This window comes from Narcine bancroftii, chromosome 5 (genome assembly GCF_036971445.1).
Source record: "Narcine bancroftii isolate sNarBan1 chromosome 5, sNarBan1.hap1, whole genome shotgun sequence".
In the NCBI taxonomy this organism is placed as follows: Eukaryota; Metazoa; Chordata; class Chondrichthyes; order Torpediniformes; family Narcinidae; genus Narcine; species Narcine bancroftii.
In genome coordinates this window covers 82775779-82798063 of record NC_091473.1, presented here as the reverse complement: position 1 = coordinate 82798063, position 22285 = coordinate 82775779, and the positions used below count along the sequence as shown (strand labels likewise).

Here is a 22285-nt window from a genome sequence, read left to right as displayed (position 1 = left end):
GCAGCAGAAAGGAAACTGTAATCCGGTTAGTCTGACATCAGTGGTTAGGAAGATGTTGGAGTCTAGGATTGTCAAGGATTGGAGGTACATGACAAGATAGGCCAAAGCTAGCGTGGTTTATTTAAGGGAAAATCATGCTTAACATATTTATTGGAATTCTTTGAAGAGGCGACAAGCAGGCTAGATAAAGGAGATGCAGTGTATTTGGATTTTCAAAATGCCTCTGACAAGGTGCTGCACATGATGCTATTTAACAAGATAAGAGCCCATGGTATAACGTAATATACTTGCATGAGTGGAGCATTTGCTGATTTGCAGGAAGGAGAAAGTCATAATACAGGGATCATATTATGGTTGGCTGCTGGTTGCTAGCAGTGTGCCATAGGGGCTGATGTTGAAGCCACTTCTTTTTATATAAATGATTTGGATTATGGAATGAATGGCTCAGATGATATGATGATGGGTGGAGGAATAGGTGGTGTTGAGGAAATGGAGGCTGCACAAGGACTTGTACAGATTAAGAGAATGGCAAATGAAATGCAATGTCAGAAAGTGTACAATCATGAATTTTGATAGAAAAAAATTAAATGGGCAGATTATTTTCTGAAAAGACAGAAAATTGAAAATAGCCAGATGCAATTGGATGTGGGAGTCCTTGTGCAGGATAGCCTTAAGGTAAACTTGGAGGTTGAGTCAGTGGTGAAGGCGGCAAATGCAATGCTGGCATTCCTTTCAAGAGGAATAGAATATGACCAGGAATGTGATATCAGGCACTGGTGAGACTTCATTTGGAGTACTGTGAACAGATTTTGGCTCTTCATTTAAGAAAGTATGTGCTGTCATTGGAGAGGGTGCAGAGGAGGTTCACAAGGATGATTCTGGGAATGAAAGGGTTATCATATGAGGAGTGTTTGACAGCTCTTGGTCTGTACTTGTTGCAATTTAGGAGAATGAGGGGAGACGTTATTGGAACATTTCAAATAGCACAGTAGATGTAGAAAGTTTGTTTCCCTTGGTGGGAGAGTCCAGGACAAAAGGATTGAAGGGTGTCTACTTGGAAAAGAGATGTGGAGGAATTGCTTTAGCCATAAGGTGGTAAATTTATTGCCACAGGCAGTTGTGGAAGCTAGGTCATTGGGCATATTTAAGGCAGAGATTGATAGGTTCTTGATTAGCCAGGGCATCAAAGGTTATGGGGAGAAGGTTGGGGACTGGGGCTGAGTGGGGAAATAGATTACCTCATGATTAAATGGTAGGGCAGATACTTCGACTCCATTGTGTCCATAGTCTTATGAGAGGTGAAATGTAAGGTTGGATCCAGAACACCACTGATGGACAGAGGGATCAAGTTCATAATTCCCTGAAAGTGGCCATACAAGTATATAGCTGGTAAAGAAGGTACATAGTTTGTTTTCCTTCATTGGGCAGGGCACTGAGTGTAAAAATAAGAAAGTTTTGTTGCAGCTATATAAAACTACTACAAGAACCATGTGGACACTTTGGAATGGACATTGAAGAGATTTGCCAGGATACTGTCTGGATTAGAGGGTACAAGGAATGGGGAAGAGGTGTCAAATTTAGGTTTTTTCTCTCTGATATTTTGAAGGCAGAGCAGAGACCTGGTTTAAGTTTCTATGATTATTGAAATTATGGGAGGCATAAATTGGGTGGATGGTCAGAATCTATTTTCTTGAATAATTATGTAAAACTAAATAACATGCATTTCAGATGAGAGGGGAAAGTTAAAGAAGATGTGCGGGCAAATTATTTTTTTTAAAAACACAGAATGGTAGGTGCCTGGAATGCGCTGGCTTGAAGCAGATACAATAGTAGCATTTAAGAGGCACCTAAATAGAGACATAAATATGCACAGAATAGAGGAATATGCATCAAAAAGTAGAGTTTTCATTTAATTTTTGGTCATTTTCTACGTTGAATAATTACATTTATAAACAATGGCATGCATTAAAGATGGAAGAGATAACCATGCCCAACACCACCACTGTGCCCTAGAAGTGATGGGTACAGTACAGATATCTGGCATGAGAAGGACCAAGGGGACCCAGTAAGATCCTAACTCAAGATTACCTTGCTTGTTTTTCCAAACATTAAGTAAGGAAGCTAGAATAAACTTGCTCTCATTATGAAGCTTGATTAGATTTTATTCATGAATCTCAATAGAAAAATCAAACTGCCAAATTTCAGATTGAATGCATTCAATTTGTTGCTGCAATACATTATCAAAGAAAATAAATTGCTTTTATGTTTACAAATCAGTTAGACACAAAATTAGAGAGTCAAGTGTAAAATAATGTAACTTTACCCTATCCCGACCCTCACCTATCTTAAAGAAACAAGTCAAATAAACATTATTTGTTTAATATGTGATATTGTGTCATATTCTCAACCTTTTTCTTATTATGGGATTATGTGTCAATTTAGAAAAAGGGGTAAGAAAGAACTTAAAATTTCCAACATAGATGAGTTTTTAAGAGAAAATCAAATCCATTTCTACCCAAGAAGGGTGGTTTACTCATTTATCAAAATCTACCAATAAAATTAGATTCCATGTATTAACCACCCAGTAGTAGAATCCATTTAGTATTTATTTATTTACGTGAGGTTGCTTTCCTTGCCATATGTACAAAGAAATAAACTAATCCACTGAATGGCATTCAACTATCAATTCACGGAACTTCTGTTGCCTGAGCAGTTTCCAAGGTGTTAATTATTGCTATGCAAAAGTGATTTCTTCTAATACTAGCATAATACACTGCCATCAGTAGGCTGGCTCAGATAGAAATTCACCAATGGGAGCAAATGGAATTCTGAAGATTGTCAAGTCTGCTATGGAGTGTTTGAGTGTTACAACTGAGTCCAATCTGTCAATAACTTGCAGAAGCACTACACACATGAATTGTAATGCTCTCATAAATTGGTGCTACTATGGGGAGAAAAGGTCTGGGGAGTGGGTTAGAGGTAAAGATATTCAGCTGCAATTCTAAAATGTTATTTATGACAATGTCTGGCATGCAATCATAGGGAGAATGTACAAACTCCTTACAGACAGCGTGGGATTCAAAGCTCAGTCCCAATCGCTGGCACTGGAAAGGTGCTTGCTTTTATAGGACAAGAGGTGCACATCTTCCTTGACCATTGGTAATCCATGCCAACAATCACAAGGCCAGAGATTAGATCACAGAAGATAAACATTAAAAAAAGTGAATGTAAAGGTGGATAATCTCTTTCTTTACATCACTTCACTTACCTTCATAAAAGCTCCAAGGGCGGATTCAGCAGGCGAATTCCGATCTGTCTGGGGGGATACACTCAGAGGTGGAGTGATTCTCTCCACCTCCGCCATAAAAGCAATGCCACTGAAAGCGGCTGCAAAGGGATGGGCTGATGATGTGATGCTGTCATCAGCCCACAACCCAGAAGCATGAATTTTAAAGCACTCATTGTGTTCAGATACTTATGGCTCACATCAATCACATCATTTCTCTCTTCATATTAGTGACGGCTAAAGTTTTTTGTTCTTTTGGGTGGGAGGGAATTTCTATATTAATTTTTCACTTGCTGTCACATATGGATGATGTCACAGCGACGGGTGGTGCTACTGCACCACTCACCCCGCCTCCCTCATCTCTGGAAGGCAGCTACTGACTCTACTCTATGAAGGCATTGCTGGATCCGCCTTTTAGGCCTTCTCCATAAAAAGGTAAATTCATCTTTTGTTCGTTGAGCCGGCTTTAATACAGGGTTGCACCATGAAAAGGCCCATGGATAGGCTCAGAACAAGCCCGAGTCCATCACAGCCATATTGAACTTCTTTCCCATTTATACTCATCCTGTTTACCCGCATCAATGTTCTTGGTTACCTCCTCAAACAACAAATCAAATTAGAGAGACTGGATTTCCTCCACCCAAAGCCGTACTGACTTTCTTATGTTCAGTCCTCGCCTTTCCAAATGTACATAAAACTATTCGATGGGAATTTCTCCAATACTTTCCCAATCACTGATCTATTGTCTGTAGTTACCTGGTTTATCCCTGCTGAGATTTCTATTACCTTATCACAGTAGTTTTAATTATTTAGCAAGGAAGAACGTTCCTCTCCTCCAATATCCTCACAGCTTTTCAATCCTCTGAACATAGAAGTTTAAACTCATTCCACCACTTCAGCTGCCAAGCCTTTGGCTCTGGAATCTCTTCCATAAATTTCTGCCTCTCTATTTCACTTTTATTCCGCTAAGCTGCTTGCTACACTTTAAATTCCCTGGTCTTTCCTCTTGTAGCTCTGTCAATTTTTATTTGCCAATGTTGCTGTGAAATGAGGTGGGGCATTAAAAGCGGTAACACAAAAAATTCAGATTGGTCACACCACTTGCTACATCTGTATGCCTGCCCAGCAATAAGTGGCACTGATTTGTTGATCACTGAATAGTTTATGCTGCAGAAAGAGTAGGCAGTTGGGGAATATGTGAGAGCATGCCAATTTTCTACACTGTGACAGAGGACTTACCAATCATCACCAGTCACGAATGTTAGTAATTCATTAGCAGTGTATCTACAGTATGCAGAATGTGACAAAGCACAATACTGCAGGAAAGTACTGCAGAGCCTGAGCCCACACAGCTGAATTTTATAATATCAGGCTTAAAAAACACAAGAAAAAAATTAAAATAGGTGTCCCTTTACTACATGGCAGTAATGATGACATGGTGAACAATTTGTAGTTGAAGTAGCTAGACCCCGTCGAAAACTGAGCTGGAAATGGTAGACTGTGAAGCTAGGAGAAGGTGGTAAAATGCTGCCAGCAGCAGTGGAAGCTTGGGTTGAAGATCATTGTGCTTTATCACTCAGTCCTTTTGGACTAGGGCACTCGGCTAATACATATTGCGGAAACCATCTTTTCTTTAAATTAAGAGCACTGGAGATGTGCTTGTGCACATTTTTTCACCAAGAATAGGGAAATTATTCCAACACCAAATACTAAGAGATGTTTTTTTTTAAGCTCAAACTGAATTTCTTAGTCCTCTTAAAAATTGAGGATGACTTGCATTCACTCAGGATTTTGTCAGATCCTCACTGACTGTTGGGAACGCAATCTTTCACATACGAGGAGGTGGGTGATGGGGCAGGGGATCTGAGTTGGGTGGCTTGTGAGGTGTTATATTCCTTCTGTCACTACACAGGGCCTCACTATATTCCTAATACATAGACTTGCATCTCAATACCAGTCGGAATACTCTGTCCCGACTTTGATCCATCACAGGCCTAGTCATTCCAGGATGCAGCATTTTTGAAAAGAGGCCTTGAGCAAATTTTCGAATCTTTTCCTCTGCCCACGCAGTTATCTCATATCAGATCTCGATATTGTGTGTTTGATTCAGGAACATTGTGCAGGAGGCTTAGTGACTGATCAACAGTTGTGACATACTCATGTTCTTCTGCCCTGGCAAAACAAACATTCAAGGCCTCAAATGCCCTAATAGCCAAGAACGAAGATCAACTTATCAAAGACAGAGAGGCAGTCACCCCATTGGAAGGAATTGTTCGAAAACCTACCTAACCACGACTTCATCATTGTTGGAAGTACTCTCAACTCTACAACAGCCTCTTCAGTTCAATCTCACTGTAACTCCTGACCAGAGTCATTGAGAGGAAAGCCCATCACAAGAAAAATCACCAAGGTATCCCTGCTGAAGTTCTAAAACAATGGTTCTCAACCTTTTTCTTTCCACTCACATACCACTTTAAGTATTCTCTATGTCTAGGTACTCTGTGATTCCCTGTGACATACTCTGTGGTATGTGGGTGGAAGAAAAAGTTTTAAAACCACTGTTTTTATCATACCTAATTGACTCGTTATGCGCAGTTTCATAACTCCAAAGGAAATGGGTCAATGACAATTTTTATCAAGCAACCTATTTCAAGTCTAGAGCAGTGGTTCTCAAACTTCAATCTTCCCTTTCCACTCACATTCCATCTTATGCAATACCTTACTAATCACAGAGCACTGATGGCATATGGATTACTTAAAGTGGTATGCAAGCGGCTTTCGCGCAAACAGAGGAACTACTGACATGGTCTTTGCCCTCAGACAGCTCCAAGAAAAGTGCAGAGAACAAAACAAAGGACTCTACATCACCTTTGTTGACCTCACCAAAGCCTTCGACACCGTGAGCAGGAAAGGGCTTTGGCAAATACTAGAGCGCATCGGATGTCCCCCAAAGTTCCTCAACATGATTATCCAACTGCACGAAAACCAACAAGGTCGGGTCAGATACAGCAATGAGCTCTCTGAACCCTTCTCCATTAACAATGGCGTGAAGCAAGGCTGTGTTCTCGCACCAACCCTCTTTTCAATCTTCTTCAGCATGATGCTGAACCAAGCCATGAAAGACCCCAACAATGAAGACGCTGTTTACATCCGGTACCGCACGGATGGCAGTCTCTTCAATCTGAGGCGCCTGCAAGCTCACACCAAGACACAAGAGAAACTTGTCCGTGAACTACTCTTTGCAGACGACGCCGCTTTAGTTGCCCATTCAGAGCCAGCTCTTCAGCGCTTGACGTCCTGCTTTGCGGAAACTGCCAAAATGTTTGGCCTGGAAGTCAGTCTGAAGAAAACTGAGGTCCTCCATCAGCCAGCTCCCCACCATGACTACCAGCCCCCCCACATCTCCATTGGGCACACAAAACTCAAAACGGTCAACCAGTTTACCTATCTCGGCTGCACCATTTCATCAGATGCAAGGATCGACAATGAGATAGACAACAGACTCGCCAAGGCAAATAGCGCCTTTGGAAGACTACACAAAAGAGTCTGGAAAAACAACCAACTGAAAAACCTCACAAAGATAAGCGTATACAGAGCCGTTGTCATACCCACACTCCTGTTCGGCTCCGAATCATGGGTCCTCTACCGGCACCACCTACGGCTCCTAGAACGCTTCCACCAGCGTTGTCTGCGCTCCATCCTCAACATCCATTGGAGCGCTTACATCCCTAACGTCGAAGTACTCGAGATGGCAGAGGTCGACAGCATCGAGTACACGCTGCTGAAGATCCAGCTGCGCTGGATGGGTCACGTCTCCAGAATGGAGGACCATCGCCTTCCCAAGATCGTGTTATATGGCGAGCTCTCCACTGGCCACCGTGACAGAGGTGCACCAAAGAAAAGGTACAAGGACTGCCTAAAGAAATCTCTTGGTGCCTGCCACATTGACCACCGCCAGTGGGCTGATAACGCCTCAAACCGTGCATCTTGGCGCCTCACAGTTTGGCGGGCAGCAACCTCCTTTGAAGAAGACCGCAGAGCCCACCTCACTGACAAAAGGCAAAGGAGGAAAAACCCAACACCCAACCCCAACCAACCAATTTTCCCCTGCAACCGCTGCAATCGTGTCTGCCTGTCCCGCATCGGACTTGTCAGCCACAAACGAGCCTGCAGCTGACGTGGACTTTTTACCCCCTCCATAAATCTTCGTCCGCGAAGCCAAGCCAAAGAAGAAGATGCAAGTGGGGGGAAAAGGTTGAGAACCACTGTTCTAAAGCTGAGCAGTGAAGAACTTTAGAGACAAATTCATAACCTAATTGTGCATTCCTAAGAAGAGAAAGATGTACCAGGAGTTCTCAGACATCCCAAATAGTCGTGACCACCTTTAAAAAGATGACGAATACATCTGTGTATTACAGAGGGACTTCTGCTGAATCCCAAGGAAGGGTCTTCTTCAAATGCCTCTTCCCAATAACTGAAAAGCTACCCCACAAATCAGTTTAGATTCTGTTCATGGAGAGTTACAATGAACACGATTTTTACTACACAGCAACTTGAAGAGAAATGCAGGGAGGAACATCAAACCCCAAAATACATTCATCGGCCTCATTAAAGCTGTTGACTATCAGGCATAAAGACTGTGGATCATTTTCCTCAAATTAGACTGCCATCAAAAAGTTATCTCCACTTTACACCTTCTGTGTACAATGCCACACAAGACACAATTCAAACTAGTGACTCTATAAGAGGCAACCACAGTGAAGATTAATGTCAAACAGGCCTGTATCATTGCATTTACACTTTTATCAATCCCTCTTGCCAAAATTATGTAACTCACCCACAATCTTCACACTGGAATGGAGTTAATTTTCAGAAATAAATAGGAAACTATTCAACGTACACCAGTTATAGTTCAGAATCAAGGTCACCAGAACCTCAGTAATTGCACTGCAGTACATTTATGGTGGCATGGTCAAACTATCATTGATGTGTTCAACAAAGCATGCAAAGATGGGTCTTACACTAAAATCGCCAAAACAAAGGCCCTTTACCAAAGGTCCAACACATTCCAACAGTATTTTCTATTGCCATTGATCCAATCATTAAATATCAACAGAGTTTTAAATTCACTTTATAAATATTCAGGCAGAGGTCAAATTTAGTCACATAAGCTATACAAGTGAGATAATTCAAGCCAAGGCTGTACTGTGCCTTCACATTTGGCCAGAAAGAGAAGTCAGAGCAAGGGCCTATACTCTTGTATTATGTATCCCTGGCCTAAAAATCCTGTTGGAATTGGATGAGAAAATTCCTCAGGATTATTAACATAGCATTGATTGCTTTTGACTTTTTATGTTCCTATTTCAAATCCTGCTAGAAAATGTAGAGGTGTGGAAATTGAGCAAGGACAGGAAAGACTTTAACCATGATACTGATTGACTTGACACTAAGAATCACAAGATTCTACTCTCACCATTCCCAAATGCCATATTAAATAAATTCCATAAAATATCTCCTCAAAGTTCCCTTTATTCAATAGTTTAAAAATATTTACAGCAAAGAAACAGGCCATGTGACCCATCTACTCAGTGCTGAAGTATCATTCCAACTTGTCCCATAAACCTGCACCTGGACCATAATCCCTCCATTTCATTCTTAATTGTTATTGTATATTTTTTATACTCCTCAAGTACATAAATGTTTTCATTGCTACCTATACCTGCTGTGCACCTCCTTCTTAGCCATGGCCACAATATCTTTTAGAAACCAAGGTTTCTTATATCAGTTAGTCTTACCTTTAATTCTAACAGGAACATATAAACTCTGTTCTCATAAAATTTCACTTTAAGGCTCCCACTTACGAAGCACACTTTGCCATACCCCTCCTATCCATGTAGCTATCCAATCTTCTCTTAAATGTTGAAATTGAACCAACATCCACTTCCTCTGCTGGCAGCTCATTCCATACTCTTACCACACTCTGTGCCCATCTCCCGAGTAAACACAAATGCAAAATACCCATTTAAGATATCCCCAACCTCTTTTGGCTCAATGCATAGATGACCTCCCTGATCTTCAAGAGGGCCAATTTTGTCCCTTGCTATCCTTTTGCTTTTCATATATCTGTAGAAGCCCTGATTATCCTTCACCTTGTCTGCCAAAGCAATATTATGCCTTCTTTTATCCCTCCTGATTTCATTAAATTGTTGGTTTTTTTTATACTCCTCATTTTTTTCATTGCTGTGCACCTCCTTCTTAACCAGGAGCATGCTATCTTTTGAAAACCAAGGTTTCTTATACCAGTTAGTCTTACCTTTAATTCTGACAGGAACATATAAACTCTGTTCTCACAAAATTTCATTTTAAGGCTTCCACTTACTAAGTACACTTTGCCAGAAAACAACATGTCCCAATTCACACTTGCCAGACCCTTTTCTGATACCATCAAAATTAGCATTACTCCAATTCAAAATCAACCTGAGGACCAGACCTATTCTTTTTCATAATTATTTTAAAACATTACGATCACTGGACCCAAAGTATTCCCCTACATGTACTTATGTCCTGTCTCATTCCTTAATAGGAGATCCAGAATTGCACTCTCTCCAGTTGGTACCTCGATATATTGATTTAGAAAACATTCCTGAACATATATGACAAACTCGACCCCATCCAACCCTTTTAAAGGGTGGGAGTCTGAGGCAATATGTGGAAAGTTAAAATCACCTATCTCAGCCTTGTGTTTCTTGCATCTGCTATCTCTCTACAAATTTGGTGGTCTACAATATAATCCCATTAAAGTGGTCACCCCTTTCTCATTCCTCTATAGCCTCAGTAGACAATATCTCCAGTGCTGTGACATTTACCCTGATGGACAACACCATCCTTCCCCCTTTTATCCTTCCCTCTCCATCACGACTAAAACAACAGTAGCCTGGAACTTTGAGCTGCTAGTCTTGGTCCTCCTAAAACCATTTCTCACTAATGGCCACAATGTCATAACTCCACATGTTGATCCATGTTCTAAGCTGATTTGCCTTTCCTACAATACTCCTTACATTGAAATAAATTTAACTCAAGATATTATTCCCATCATGCTGAACCTTTCAACTTCTATCTTTATCTGCAGGCTTGACAACAGCTTTTACCACAACCACCATTATCTGCTCTGGTTCCTATCTCCTTGAAATTCTCAATTAAACCCTTTGGAGCAGCCCTAGCAAATCTTGCCAGAAGGATACTGGTCCCCATCCATTCAGATGCAAACTGTCCCAATGGTACAGGTCCCTGAGAGCCACTGATCCACAAATCTGAAGACTTCCCACCCGCACCATCTCATTTGCCACGTATTAAGCTGTATTATCCTAATACTTATGTTTTAAATGACAGACGGAACAATGAGCTTGCCTTTTAAAATATGTGCTAAATTGTTAATTTATTTAAGGCTGTATAACAACATTTTACTGTTCATTTTTTTGCGACATTGCTTTTCAGATCAAATTACTCACTGCACAATTCATCGGTCTCGTCCGAACCATCTGTACATTCCTCTTCTCCATCACATCGCCAGTTCCCCGAAATACATTCTCCGTTGTCACAAGCAAAATGTGTGGATGCACAGGTTATCTTAGCTGTTTGGTAAGCAAAATTTACAACACTAAGTATTAATAAAAAAAATTAGAATTCAGCAAATATTAAACCAAAGTTCTGTCAAATTTTCTACTATTTTGTATGCACACAGACAGATACTTCATTAAAACATTCAGAGTGGGAAAAAGGACAGGCATCTGCCCAAAGTTAACATATGAAGTGAACTCCTGATGAAGTACACTCATTTAATTGTCATAAGTGGTAAGATGAATTTGCAATGTTCTCAACTTCCAGCAATGTTCTGCTCCTCTAATCAGATCAATTTTCAAATATAAATCTAAGATCAGTCATCAATTACTTTTTTTGGTGCTCCAACTGCAATCTAATCAGTCTAAGTAATAGTTCTACTGGACTACATGAGAGAACTGTGTAACTTCATAGTTACCCCGGTAACAGTTATTTGGATTATAGAATAGTAGGGGAATGAAGGATTATGGGGAAGTGGTGGGTAAACGGAGCAGAGTCCATGGCCAGATCAACCATCGCTATTTTTCAATGTCGAAACTAGCTCAATGGACCAGCTGGACAGCCCCTGCTCTTATTTCTTGAATTATCTCTATCATATGTTCTGCCTCATCATTATCCATCATTCATCCAACAACAATCACTAATGATGCCAGCCAAGTGGGTGCAGATCTGTCACTGTATAACACTGCTGTACAGTACCAATGGATATGTGTCTTCCTTTTTAGCTCTATGGTATATTGATAGGGGACAAGCTGTGTTACTGTATAATATTGCAATACAGTGCTGATGGACAAAGAAACTTCATGTCACTGTGGTAGTTTGATGTGTACGTCTAACACCAGGCTATGATAGATACAGTACAATATTACAGTACAGTACTGATGGATACAGAGTCTCTATAACACAAGTGGGCACAGGCCCATCACTATATTTCTCTGGAATATGGTATGACAGTACATATTATTGGGGTACGTCATGCTGCTATACAACACAGATACACCAAGTCTGGGCACGTTTCAAACTGAAATTTCAGTTTCATAGAGCTTTTGTAAAGAGCAGTGCTAGGCATAACACTTTGTATGAATCGTTCAGTAATCACCCGTGACTCAGCCTCCTCTCAGAATTTACTCTTATTTGAGACCAGCAGGTGTGGCGAATTTAAAGAATTTGCTTTTATTGAGCTAGGAAGTGGGTTCAGTTTAGAGAAGTGGAAAAATGTTTGCTGTCCAAGAGAAAGGAGCAAAATCTAGAATCTAGAAAGTGCAGATTAGTATATATTTTCTCTGAATGGCTTGGACTGCTGGCTGTCATTTGTCTCTGCTTCTGCAGACCCTGCAGAAGGACGCAATGCATCATGTAGAATGATTTAAAATTATTAAAACTATTTGACAGAATGTCTTATCATAGGAACTCATCAGCAAACACCAAGATCTTGCTTGCCCGCAGTGAGAATGCCATCTCTGTCAGACCCTTCCTGCGCAGTCAGAGTTTCACTCCAAATGCATGCTGCACTCGTAATGGCTGCCATGAGGAAGAGATAACTGTCAACCCCTTTGTGTACTGTGTATTTGCAAAGAAGGTCCTTGTCAAGGTTCATCCTGAGTAACTATAACACTCTGGTTCAAAGGCTATTGCCAGGAAAGGATACGGAAGAAAATACCTGGGTCATCAATGAAAGACATGCCATATTAAACCCAAAACATGTCATAGTGTAAGACAAATATGATGCCAGAAAGTGAATTCTACCACCTAGTACATTCCAGGCTGAAAAAGGACATATAAAGGGATGCACTGAAACTTAGTGCAGCCAAAGGCTTTGTGGGAAAGAATGCAAGGTCCTGCCACCACTGGGCACTGAGGGGCTGGTCCTATGTAACAAACCTACACTTGAATAGGACACACATAAAATGTATCAACTTGAAGATACTACAAATGGTTCGACTTAATACATGAACATAAAGATTGGAGCATGAAAATAAGGAAAGCCATGTACTGTCTATTATTTTTACCATGCATTTTTACAAATAGTTTATTTTTGGAAAAAAAAATCACTGAAAATACATATTGCTCGCCTGGGCACACTCTCTCTCTCTCTCTCTCTCTCTCTCTCTCTCTCTCTCTCTCTCTCTCTCTCTCTCTATATATATACATATATATGAATAAAATTAAAATTTAATGTCAATAAACTGCCTTTAGTTCTCATGCATAGTCATTGACCAAACTACATTTCCTTCATTTGGTCTATGCTGATGTTGTGTCATGAGCAAGTTCATGGGAACACTAGATATATTACAATAAAAACACACATAAATGCTGGAGGAACTCAGTCAATCTTGCAGTGTCCATCGGACTCCCCAGCTCTATTTTTCCTTGTCTGCTCCTCAGCAACCAGAGGCTCACCCCATTGGGCTCCACCATGCCCTTGTCTGCCTCCTTCCAGCCTAGCTTGGCTGCCGTTGGTCCGTTTCCCATCATCTGGTTCCTGGGTCTCAGTGGACTACTTCCCATCATCTGTTCCCTCTGCACCAGCTCAGCTTCCAGGGGGATTCCCATTACCTGGTAAGTCAGCCCTGAAGAGCTTCCTGTCACCTGCTCCTCCCTCGGGCTTGGCTCTTGCTGCTACTAGGGCTCAGCCACTCCCCGGAGTCCCCTCAGCTTCTCTCCCTCTGGCCCCACCTTCTCCTCAGAACCAGCTCACTTCTCTCCTCCTTCCTTCCAGGCCATGGAGCTCATTGCCCTCTGGCCCTGGCTGTCCCCATCACCAATCACCATAGGAGCCCTGGGTGGTAACTCCTGGGTTGCAGGCTGACGGCGTCATCATAACGTCATCAGCCCTCTCCTTCGTAGCCGCTTTCAGTGGCATTCATTTTATGGAGGAGGTGGAGCAACCTTCTAGATGGATCGGAAATCGCCCACTGAATCAGTCCTCGGAGCTTTTATGAAGGTAAGTGAAGTGATGTAAAGACAGAATATCCACCATTTCATTCCCTTTTTTCGACTATAAAAAGGCCTAATGAGATCGAAAAAGGAGTGTTGCTAGAGATGGACCAAGTGAATTTGAGATCAGGGTGGAAGTTGGCAGCAAAGTGGATGGAGTCGATGAGCTCATCGTGGGTGCAGGAGTCAGCATCAAAGCAGTTGTCAATGTAGCAGAGGAAGAGATGAGGGGCCTTGCCTGTGTAGGCTTGAAGCAAGAATTGCACCATGTAGCCAACAAAAAGACAGACATAGCTGGGGCCCTTATGGGTACCATGTAGAGAAAGTGGGATGAGTCAAAAAAGAAGTTATTGAGAGCGAGGACAAGTTCTGCCAGCTGGTGGAGGGGAACTGGTAGAATCTATTGTTCATAAAGAAACAAAGGGCTCTTGAAGCTTTCAGTATGGGGGATGGAGGTGTATAGTGATTGGATGTTCATGGTAAACATGAGGTGATTACACTCAGGAAACTAGAAATTGTATTATAGAGCAGTCACCATGGAGATAGTGAAAACTATGGCATTTACCTCTTCAAAAGTGATCACACACAATTAAAGTAAGTTTCTCATGATTAGCTCTAGAATTTGTTTGAATTTTAAACTAGCTCATTACCAAAAATGTGTATCATTGATCAGAAAGATATTTGATGCATCCTGTAATTCAAAATAATTAAAATAGTGTTGCATACATTCTGGGCAGAATTTGAAAAAAGGGCTATTGTAAGTTGGATGCAGAACCCTACAAGAGAATAGGACAGCAGAGAAATGATGTGTAACAAACATGAGTGGCCATTTGGATCTTGTGCTCTAATAACATTTGAAATCAACAAATATTTACATTCATTTTCCCCTCAAGAAATCCAATAAACCAGCCAAATGCATAAAATAATAAACAGAAAAGAAACTGAAAATATCAAGAACGTTAATAAATTACTTGTATCCTGGAAGGAGAGATCATATAAAACTGGATGGGTGTGTTCTTTAGAGGAAGTTTTCTCCTATTATAATCTCATAATTGATAACACTGTATTTTATTGCATTGTCACTAATCTAATCATCAATAATAAAAACATACAAGTGTTTTACTGGGAAAGATCAATCATAGTACCATCAAAAACTGACAGATTATGTGCTAGATCCACGTCCAGTGAAGAAAGCCTGCAAGGAGGGAGCCACAGCAGGTTTAGCGGTAACTGACCAATATTACTGTCGCATGGACCAGCATCGCAAGACACAATAGGTCTGGAGAGGCTGACAAAGATATGATCATTAGGAAGATCTATTTTGTTTTATTCAATAACAAACAGACAGATTTTGTGGCTTCAAACCAGACACTGCATCCCAACAGAGTCAAGCATGCTCTTAAAGTTACACCAGGAATTAAAAACGCATACATTTGGCAACAATTGGTGTACTGCACTATACCGCTGTTCTGTAGCTTCCTAGAAGGCAATAATATTCATCATTTGCATCAAAAATGAAAGCTACAGAGATTTTGCACTTGGATTATATCAAAACTCAAGGACAGCCATGGTCTTATATAGCAACAGTACTTTAGAACCTACAATAACATGCTTAATCATTCCCATTCGTCTCATTACCACCACCGGTTGTCATGGAGAAGAAATAAGGAAAAAGAATAAGTGTAAGGAAATCATCAGGTTCCAAGTGCAGTACACAAAAGTGCTAGATCAATTCAGCCGGTCAGAACATCATAGGAAGTGAAGGAGTTGACATGTTGGGCCTGAGCCCTTCATCAGGAACACTGAATATTTGTCAAGCAGGCCTGAAAGGCATAACTACCTTTTAGTCCCGATGGATGCTTCATGACCTGCTGAGTTTCTTCAGCATTTTGTGCACTGTGGTGGACCACAACATCTGCCTATTTTCTTGTTTACCTCCATCAAGTTCTAAGAGGTATAGGCAAACAAATGGATAAGGTCACTTTACAAAACAAAGATTAAAACACACAAAATCTTTCAATGAATTTTATTGCCATAATACAAAGTTACAGTACATACTTTGTGAGATTAATGGAATGTTCTTTTGGATGATGCATTCATATCATGTATACAGTACAAATGTCCTGCAATAATTCTCTACTGTCAGCATCCAAAGAAGGCTGCCTTCAGAAGAGTGAATCCAAGGAAAGCATCTGGTCAGGATGGAGTACACACCCTAGAACTGAAAACCTGTCCTGACCAACTTGGATATCTTCAACATCTCACTCCAACACAACGTACCCACCTGTTTCAAACAGGCCTTAATCATAGCAGAGCCCAAAAAGAGGGCAGTAACCTGCATAACTGACTACCAACCAGTGGCACTCACATCCACAGTGATGGTGTTTTGAGAAGCTGGTGTTGAAGTACATCAGCTCCTGTCTGGACTGTGGCATGGACCTATTGCAGCAACAGGTCTATGGCAGATGCCTTCTCACTTGCTCTACACAAAACCCTGGAACAAATGGACAGCATAGATCCATACATCAGGTTGCTCTTTATTGACTACAGTTTGGCATTCAACACCATCATCCCATCAAAGCTAATTAGCAAACTCCAAGACCTGGGCCTCAATGCCCCATTGTGTAAATGGATCCTGGATTTCCAAACTCCAATCAAGGCAGTTTGGCAAGAACATTTCCTCCACAATCTCACCCCCTGCTCTACTCAGTTTACACATATGAATTGTTAAAATTTAAATGTAGACATATAGCATAGTAACAGGCCATTTCAGCCCACGAGCCCGTGCCACCCAATTAACCTACACCCCTGCGACGTTTTGACTGATGGGAGGAAACTGAAGACCCCAGGGAAAACCCATATAGATACGGGGAGAACGTACATACTCCTTACAGACAGCATGGGATTCGAATCCCAGTCCCGATCATTGGCGCTGTAAAGCGTAGTGGGGTCTTGCACTAACCACTACGCCAGCCATGTCTATGTGTGGCTCAACACCACCATCTACAAATTTGCAAATGGTACCTCTGTAGTGGGTGTATAAGGGGTGATGAGTCAACATACTGGAGAGAGACTGAAAACCTGGCTAAATGGTGTAATAACAACAAATTTTCATGCAATGTCATTGACTAAGGAGCTAATTGTTTAGTTCTGAAAAGGAAAATCAGAGGTGTACAACCCAGTAATTATTGGGGGATATCAAAGGGGGAGAGCATAAGCAAATTTAAATTCCTGAGAGTGACTACCTCGGAGAAACATTCTGGACCCATCAATATGATAACGAATTTGTGTATATCATCAAAAACCTTGGCAAACTTCTTCAAATGTGTTGCAGAAAGTGTGCTGACCAGCTGCATCATGCCCTGGTATGGGGGCACCAATACTTCTGAGCGGATAGCCCTGCAAAAGTTAGTGGACATAACCCAGTACATCACAGGCAAAGCTCTCCCCACCATTGAGAACATCCACTTGGAACTCCACCATGCAATCATCAAGGATTTACACTAAACAGGACATGGTCTGTCCTCAAAAGAGGTTTAGGTGCCACAGGACTTGTACCACCAGGTTCAGGAACAGTTGCTACCCCTCCACCATCAGAGTCCTAAACACTCAGATTCATTTAAGGAGTCTTACTTTGCACATTATTTAATACTGAATATTTATGTTTCTGTATTTGTATCATTTGTTTACATTTCTCTTTGTATATATATTTTTTCCTCAAGTAAAGTTTAGTTACTGATAAGTAGAAATTTGGTCTAACTACATGAGAAAAAATCTTGGATGTATGAGATATTATGTACATACTCTGATAATAACTTTGAACTTCAACGTTCTTCAAATTTACAGAATTAAACTGACCATTTCAAGTTCATGTTTATTATCATCTGACTGTATATACAAAACCCAACAAAACAGCATTTCTCTGAACCACTGGAGGACCATCGCCTTCCCAAGATCGTGTTATATGGCGAGCTCTCCACTGGCAACCGTGACAGAGGTGCACCAAAGAAAAGGTACAAGGACTGCCTAAAGAAATCTCTTGGTGCCTGCCACATTGACCACCGCCAGTGGGCTGATATCACCTCAAACCGTGCATCTTGGCGCCTCACAGTTTGGCGGGCAGCAACCTCCTTTGAAGAAGACCGCAGAGCCCACCTCACTGATAAAAGGCAAAGGAGGAAAAACCCAACACCCAACCCCAACCAACCAATTTTCCCCTGCAACCGCTGCAACCGTGTCTGCCTGTCCCGCATTGGACTTGTCAGCCACAAACGAGCCTGCAGCTGACGTGGACATTTACCCCCTCCATAAATCTTCGTCCGCGAAGCCAAGCCAAAGAAGAAGACAGGGTATATAATGATCATATATACATAAATATACAATTTAAAATAAATATGTAAATGTTTGGAATTATGTACTCAGTTGCAGAATATTGTTCATCAATCTCACAATTTGCAGGAAGAAGCTATTTCCCAGCCTGGTAGTCCTGATTTTCTGCTCCTGTTCCTCCTTGGTTCAACGAGACTGTGTGCTAGATGGAAAGGCTCCTCAATAATTCTTTGAATCCTATTTTAAAAACATTCTGGTAAATGTCATGAACAATAGAGGAAAGGGAGACACCAGTGATCTCAGCTATTTTGATTATCCTTCCAGTCCAATGGTTTGCAGCTACCATACAGCCTGACAGAACACTTAATTTTTTGCTCCTGTAAAATGTTGTCAAGACAGAGGTCAGTAGCCTTGCCCTTCTCAGCCTCCTTAAGAACTGTGGGTACTGCTGTGCCAATGACAAGATGTTAGTCTAGGATAGGACATCTTTTATATGCACATCAAAGAACTTTGTGCTCCCCACATGGAACCATTGATATGTAATGGAGCATGGTTGACCTTTGTCCTTCTAAAGTCCACAAAGGACTCTTTTGACTTGTCCAGATTAAGACTCCTGTTGTGCTAGGGTTAATGTTGTTCTTGCACCATTTTGCGAGCTGCCCAACCTCCTCTGCAATATGACACGTCATTGTTGCCAATGAGGCCAACTACTTTACTAAGATCCGCAAACCTGATGATTCTGTTTGAACTGAATCTGCAGTGCAGTCATGAGTCAGCAATATTAACAGTAGCAGGTTGAGCACACAGCCCTGAGGTGTACCAGTACTCAGCGTGATGAATTTTTTCTGCTAACCCGGACTGACTGTGATCTTTTGGTTATGAAGTCCAGAATCCAATTTCAGAAAGGGTGTTAATTACCAGTGAGGACAGTTTTTCCACCAGCCTGTGAGATAAGATCACATTGAATGCCAAGCTGAAGTCAATGAACAGCTTGGTGAATGAGGCATTGCTCTCTGGGGTGGGGGGGGGGGGGGGGGTCAGTCAGGGCAGAATGTAGAGTCAAGGCAATAGCATCATCCATGGACCAGTTTGGATGGTAGGCAAACTGGAATGAGTCGAACGTCGCTGGAGGGTACAATTTGATACATTCCATAACTGGGCACTCAAAGCACTTCATGATCACGGAGGACAGTGCAACTGGGTGGTAGTCATTTAGTCCAATTACTGTTGCCCTTTTGGACACCGGAATGACTGGTGGATGCCTTGAATCCTGCGGGGACAGTGCACTGCTGCAGTTGTCAGTTCGGAACTTCATCAGCAAAGCTGCACAGTCCTTCAGTTGTTATCTACTCCTGCTACTTTGTGAGGGTTCTCTTCCACAACCATTGTTATGTAGGTTGCTCTTTCTTCAGGGGAGATTATTTTCTTCATCAAACCTTGCATAGAAGGTATTCAACCTGTCAACCTTCAGAACCCAATTCATCTTTGCAAACCTAGTGTTTATATTCTGTCATTCACAAATTATGATGTCATTTCTACCTCCCCACAAAAATTGGATTAAGAAAGGAATACCCCTAAATCTTTAATTCACTGTAAGAGAGGAAGTAAACCAGCTTGGACACATGAAATGAGAATCAAAATAACACGTTGGTTCTGAATATTATGCCCCCTGCATAAAATTTTAATATTGTTCATTGTTGCTGGGACCATGCCTTTTCACAAGTTCATTCACGTAAAGCTCCAAAAACTTCAGTGATTTTGCTTTAAACTTGTGTATTGATTTTATTGCTGCAAATTTTACAACTGCTCAAAAGGCCCCACAATGGCAGAATATAAAGATCATCCTTAGAAAGTGTTGCTGGGTTTCACAGTATTTAACATGAACTGTAAGAATCATGAACAGCAGAGATGCCAGTTCTTCATAGCAGAGGGTTCACACTGTGCTACAATAATTGGGTCAGGGACTTCTGAGGACATCAAGAGATCAGAAAAGCAAATGATTTTGTAGATAAAGTGGTGCTGAGACCTTTTAAGGCTCTCTATAGAAGATCAAAGGATGAAAAAGGGAGGTATGAGGTAGAGTTGGAAGATATGGTAGGAAATGACACTTAGAGAAGGAGAAAGGATTTGAAGAGATGATTTGAACAAGAAGTTTTGGTAGATTGTGTGGAGGAGTGGTGAACCAACACCAAGCTGGTAGAAGGGTCAGAAAAGTAAAATTTTGTGTAGCATAGGGTTGCATGGCGATACTCAGCTTCCAAAGTTCAATGTGAAAATGTTCAGATTTATTGTCAGAGTACATACATGACATCATATACAACCCTGAGATTCTTTTTTCTAGGGGCCAGGCAAAATTTCTGAACCGATGGCTATAAACTGCACTCAAACTGACTGTGCAAATGCAGATGTAAATATACAGTAATAAATAAGGAGTAAAATAAAAGTCTTTAAATGAGTCTGCCTATGAATCAATTGTTCAGGATTCTGACAGATGAAGGGTAGTAATTATTCCTGAACATGGTTGTACAAGTCCTGTAGCACCTGCACCTCCTTTACTGATAGTAGCAGTAAAAACAGAGCATGTCCTGGGTGGTGTGGATCCTTGATGATTGCTGCTGCTCTCCAACAACAACATTCCATGTAGATACTCCAGATATGAAGAGAGTTTTGACTGTGATGTATGAACTGTGTCCACTACCTTTTGCTGTGCTTTCTGCTCAGAGCTATTGGTTCCCCCATACCAGGCCGTGATGCAGCCGGTCAGCACACTTTCCACCGCATCTCTGTAGAAGTTTACCAAGGTTTCCAATACCATACCAAACCTCCACAAACCCCTGAGGAAATAGAGGTGCTGCCATGTTTTTTACCCAATGGCACTAATGTGGTGGGACCATGACAGGTCCTCAGAGGTAGTGACACCTAGGAATTTAAGTTGCTGACTGTCTCCACCTCTGATCCTCTCATGATCATTAGATCATGTGACTCTGGTTTTCCCTTCCTAAAGTTTACAATCAGCTCCTTGGGGTCTTGGTGACATTGAGTGAGAACTTGTTGTTAGCACATTTTTCAGCTAAGTTTTCAATCTCCCTCTTTTCGACAGCCCCACTACAGTTGTATCATTAGCAAATTTGTAATTGGTCCGGCTGTTCTTCTTCTTCGGCTTGGCTTCGCGGACGAAGATTTATGGAGGGGTATGTCCACGTCAGCTGCAGGCTCGATTGTGGCTGACATGTCCGATGCGGGACAAGCAGGCATGGTTGCAGCGGTTGCAGGGGAAAATTGGTTGGTTGGGGTTGGGTGTTGGGTTTTTCTACTTAGCCACAAAGTCCTAGGTATAAAACAAGTAGAGCAGGGGGCCAACTACACATCTCTCTAGTTCTGATGGAGATTGTGGAGGAGATGTTTTTGACAATCTGAACTGCTTGGAGTTTGGAGGTAAGGAAATAAATCCTGCATCCAATTGCACAATGGGGTATTGATGCCTAGATCTTAAGAGTCTAATGTTACAATTTAATATTGGAAAAAAAGAGGATCAATCTGCAAATTTTTTTTCCCCATCTCCATTGTTTCTATTGACTATAAAGACACTTAAATAGGTATGCCTTGAAGGATATGGACCTGGTGCAGGCAAATGGGGTTAGTGCAGAGGAGGAGTAAATTTAGCATGCACATGGGGAGTGGGTGGGCGTGAAGGCCTGTGCATCTCTGATAATCTACATCAGTGGTTTTCAAACTGCCCCTCTAAACTCACCTTCCACCTTAAGCATTCCCTGTGCCATCGGAGCTCTGTGATTAATAAGGGATTGCTTAAGGTGATATGTGAGTGGGAAGAGAAGGTTGAAAAACACTGCTCTAGACCCAATTGATACTGAAATATTTTGCTTGAGAAAAACTGTCATTGGCCCATTTCCTTTGGAGTTACAAAAGCGTGCACATAACGAGTCAATTAGGTTTGATTAAAAAAGTGGTTTTCAAACCTTTTCCTTCCTGCTCACATACCGCCTTAAGCAATCCCTTACTGATCACAGAGCACTTATAGCATAGGGATTGTTTAAGGTGGAATGTGATTTTAGGGGAGCAGTTTGAAAAGCACTGATCCACATTGATAACACTTCC

The 22285-nt window shown here is 41.4% G+C and overlaps 1 protein-coding gene across 3 annotated transcripts in view; it reads right to left on the bottom strand.

The window, feature by feature from the left end:
* The window catches only part of lrp8 (low density lipoprotein receptor-related protein 8, apolipoprotein e receptor), a 172479-nt gene that overhangs the window by 77992 nt on the left and 72202 nt on the right, over nucleotides 1-22285 (bottom strand). For all 3 annotated transcript variants that reach the window (XM_069938108.1, XM_069938109.1, XM_069938110.1), the window contains exon 3: nucleotides 10795-10917. In XM_069938108.1, coding sequence (XP_069794209.1) covers nucleotides 10795-10917 — 123 coding nt within the window. The remainder of the gene's footprint in view (nucleotides 1-10794; nucleotides 10918-22285) is intronic.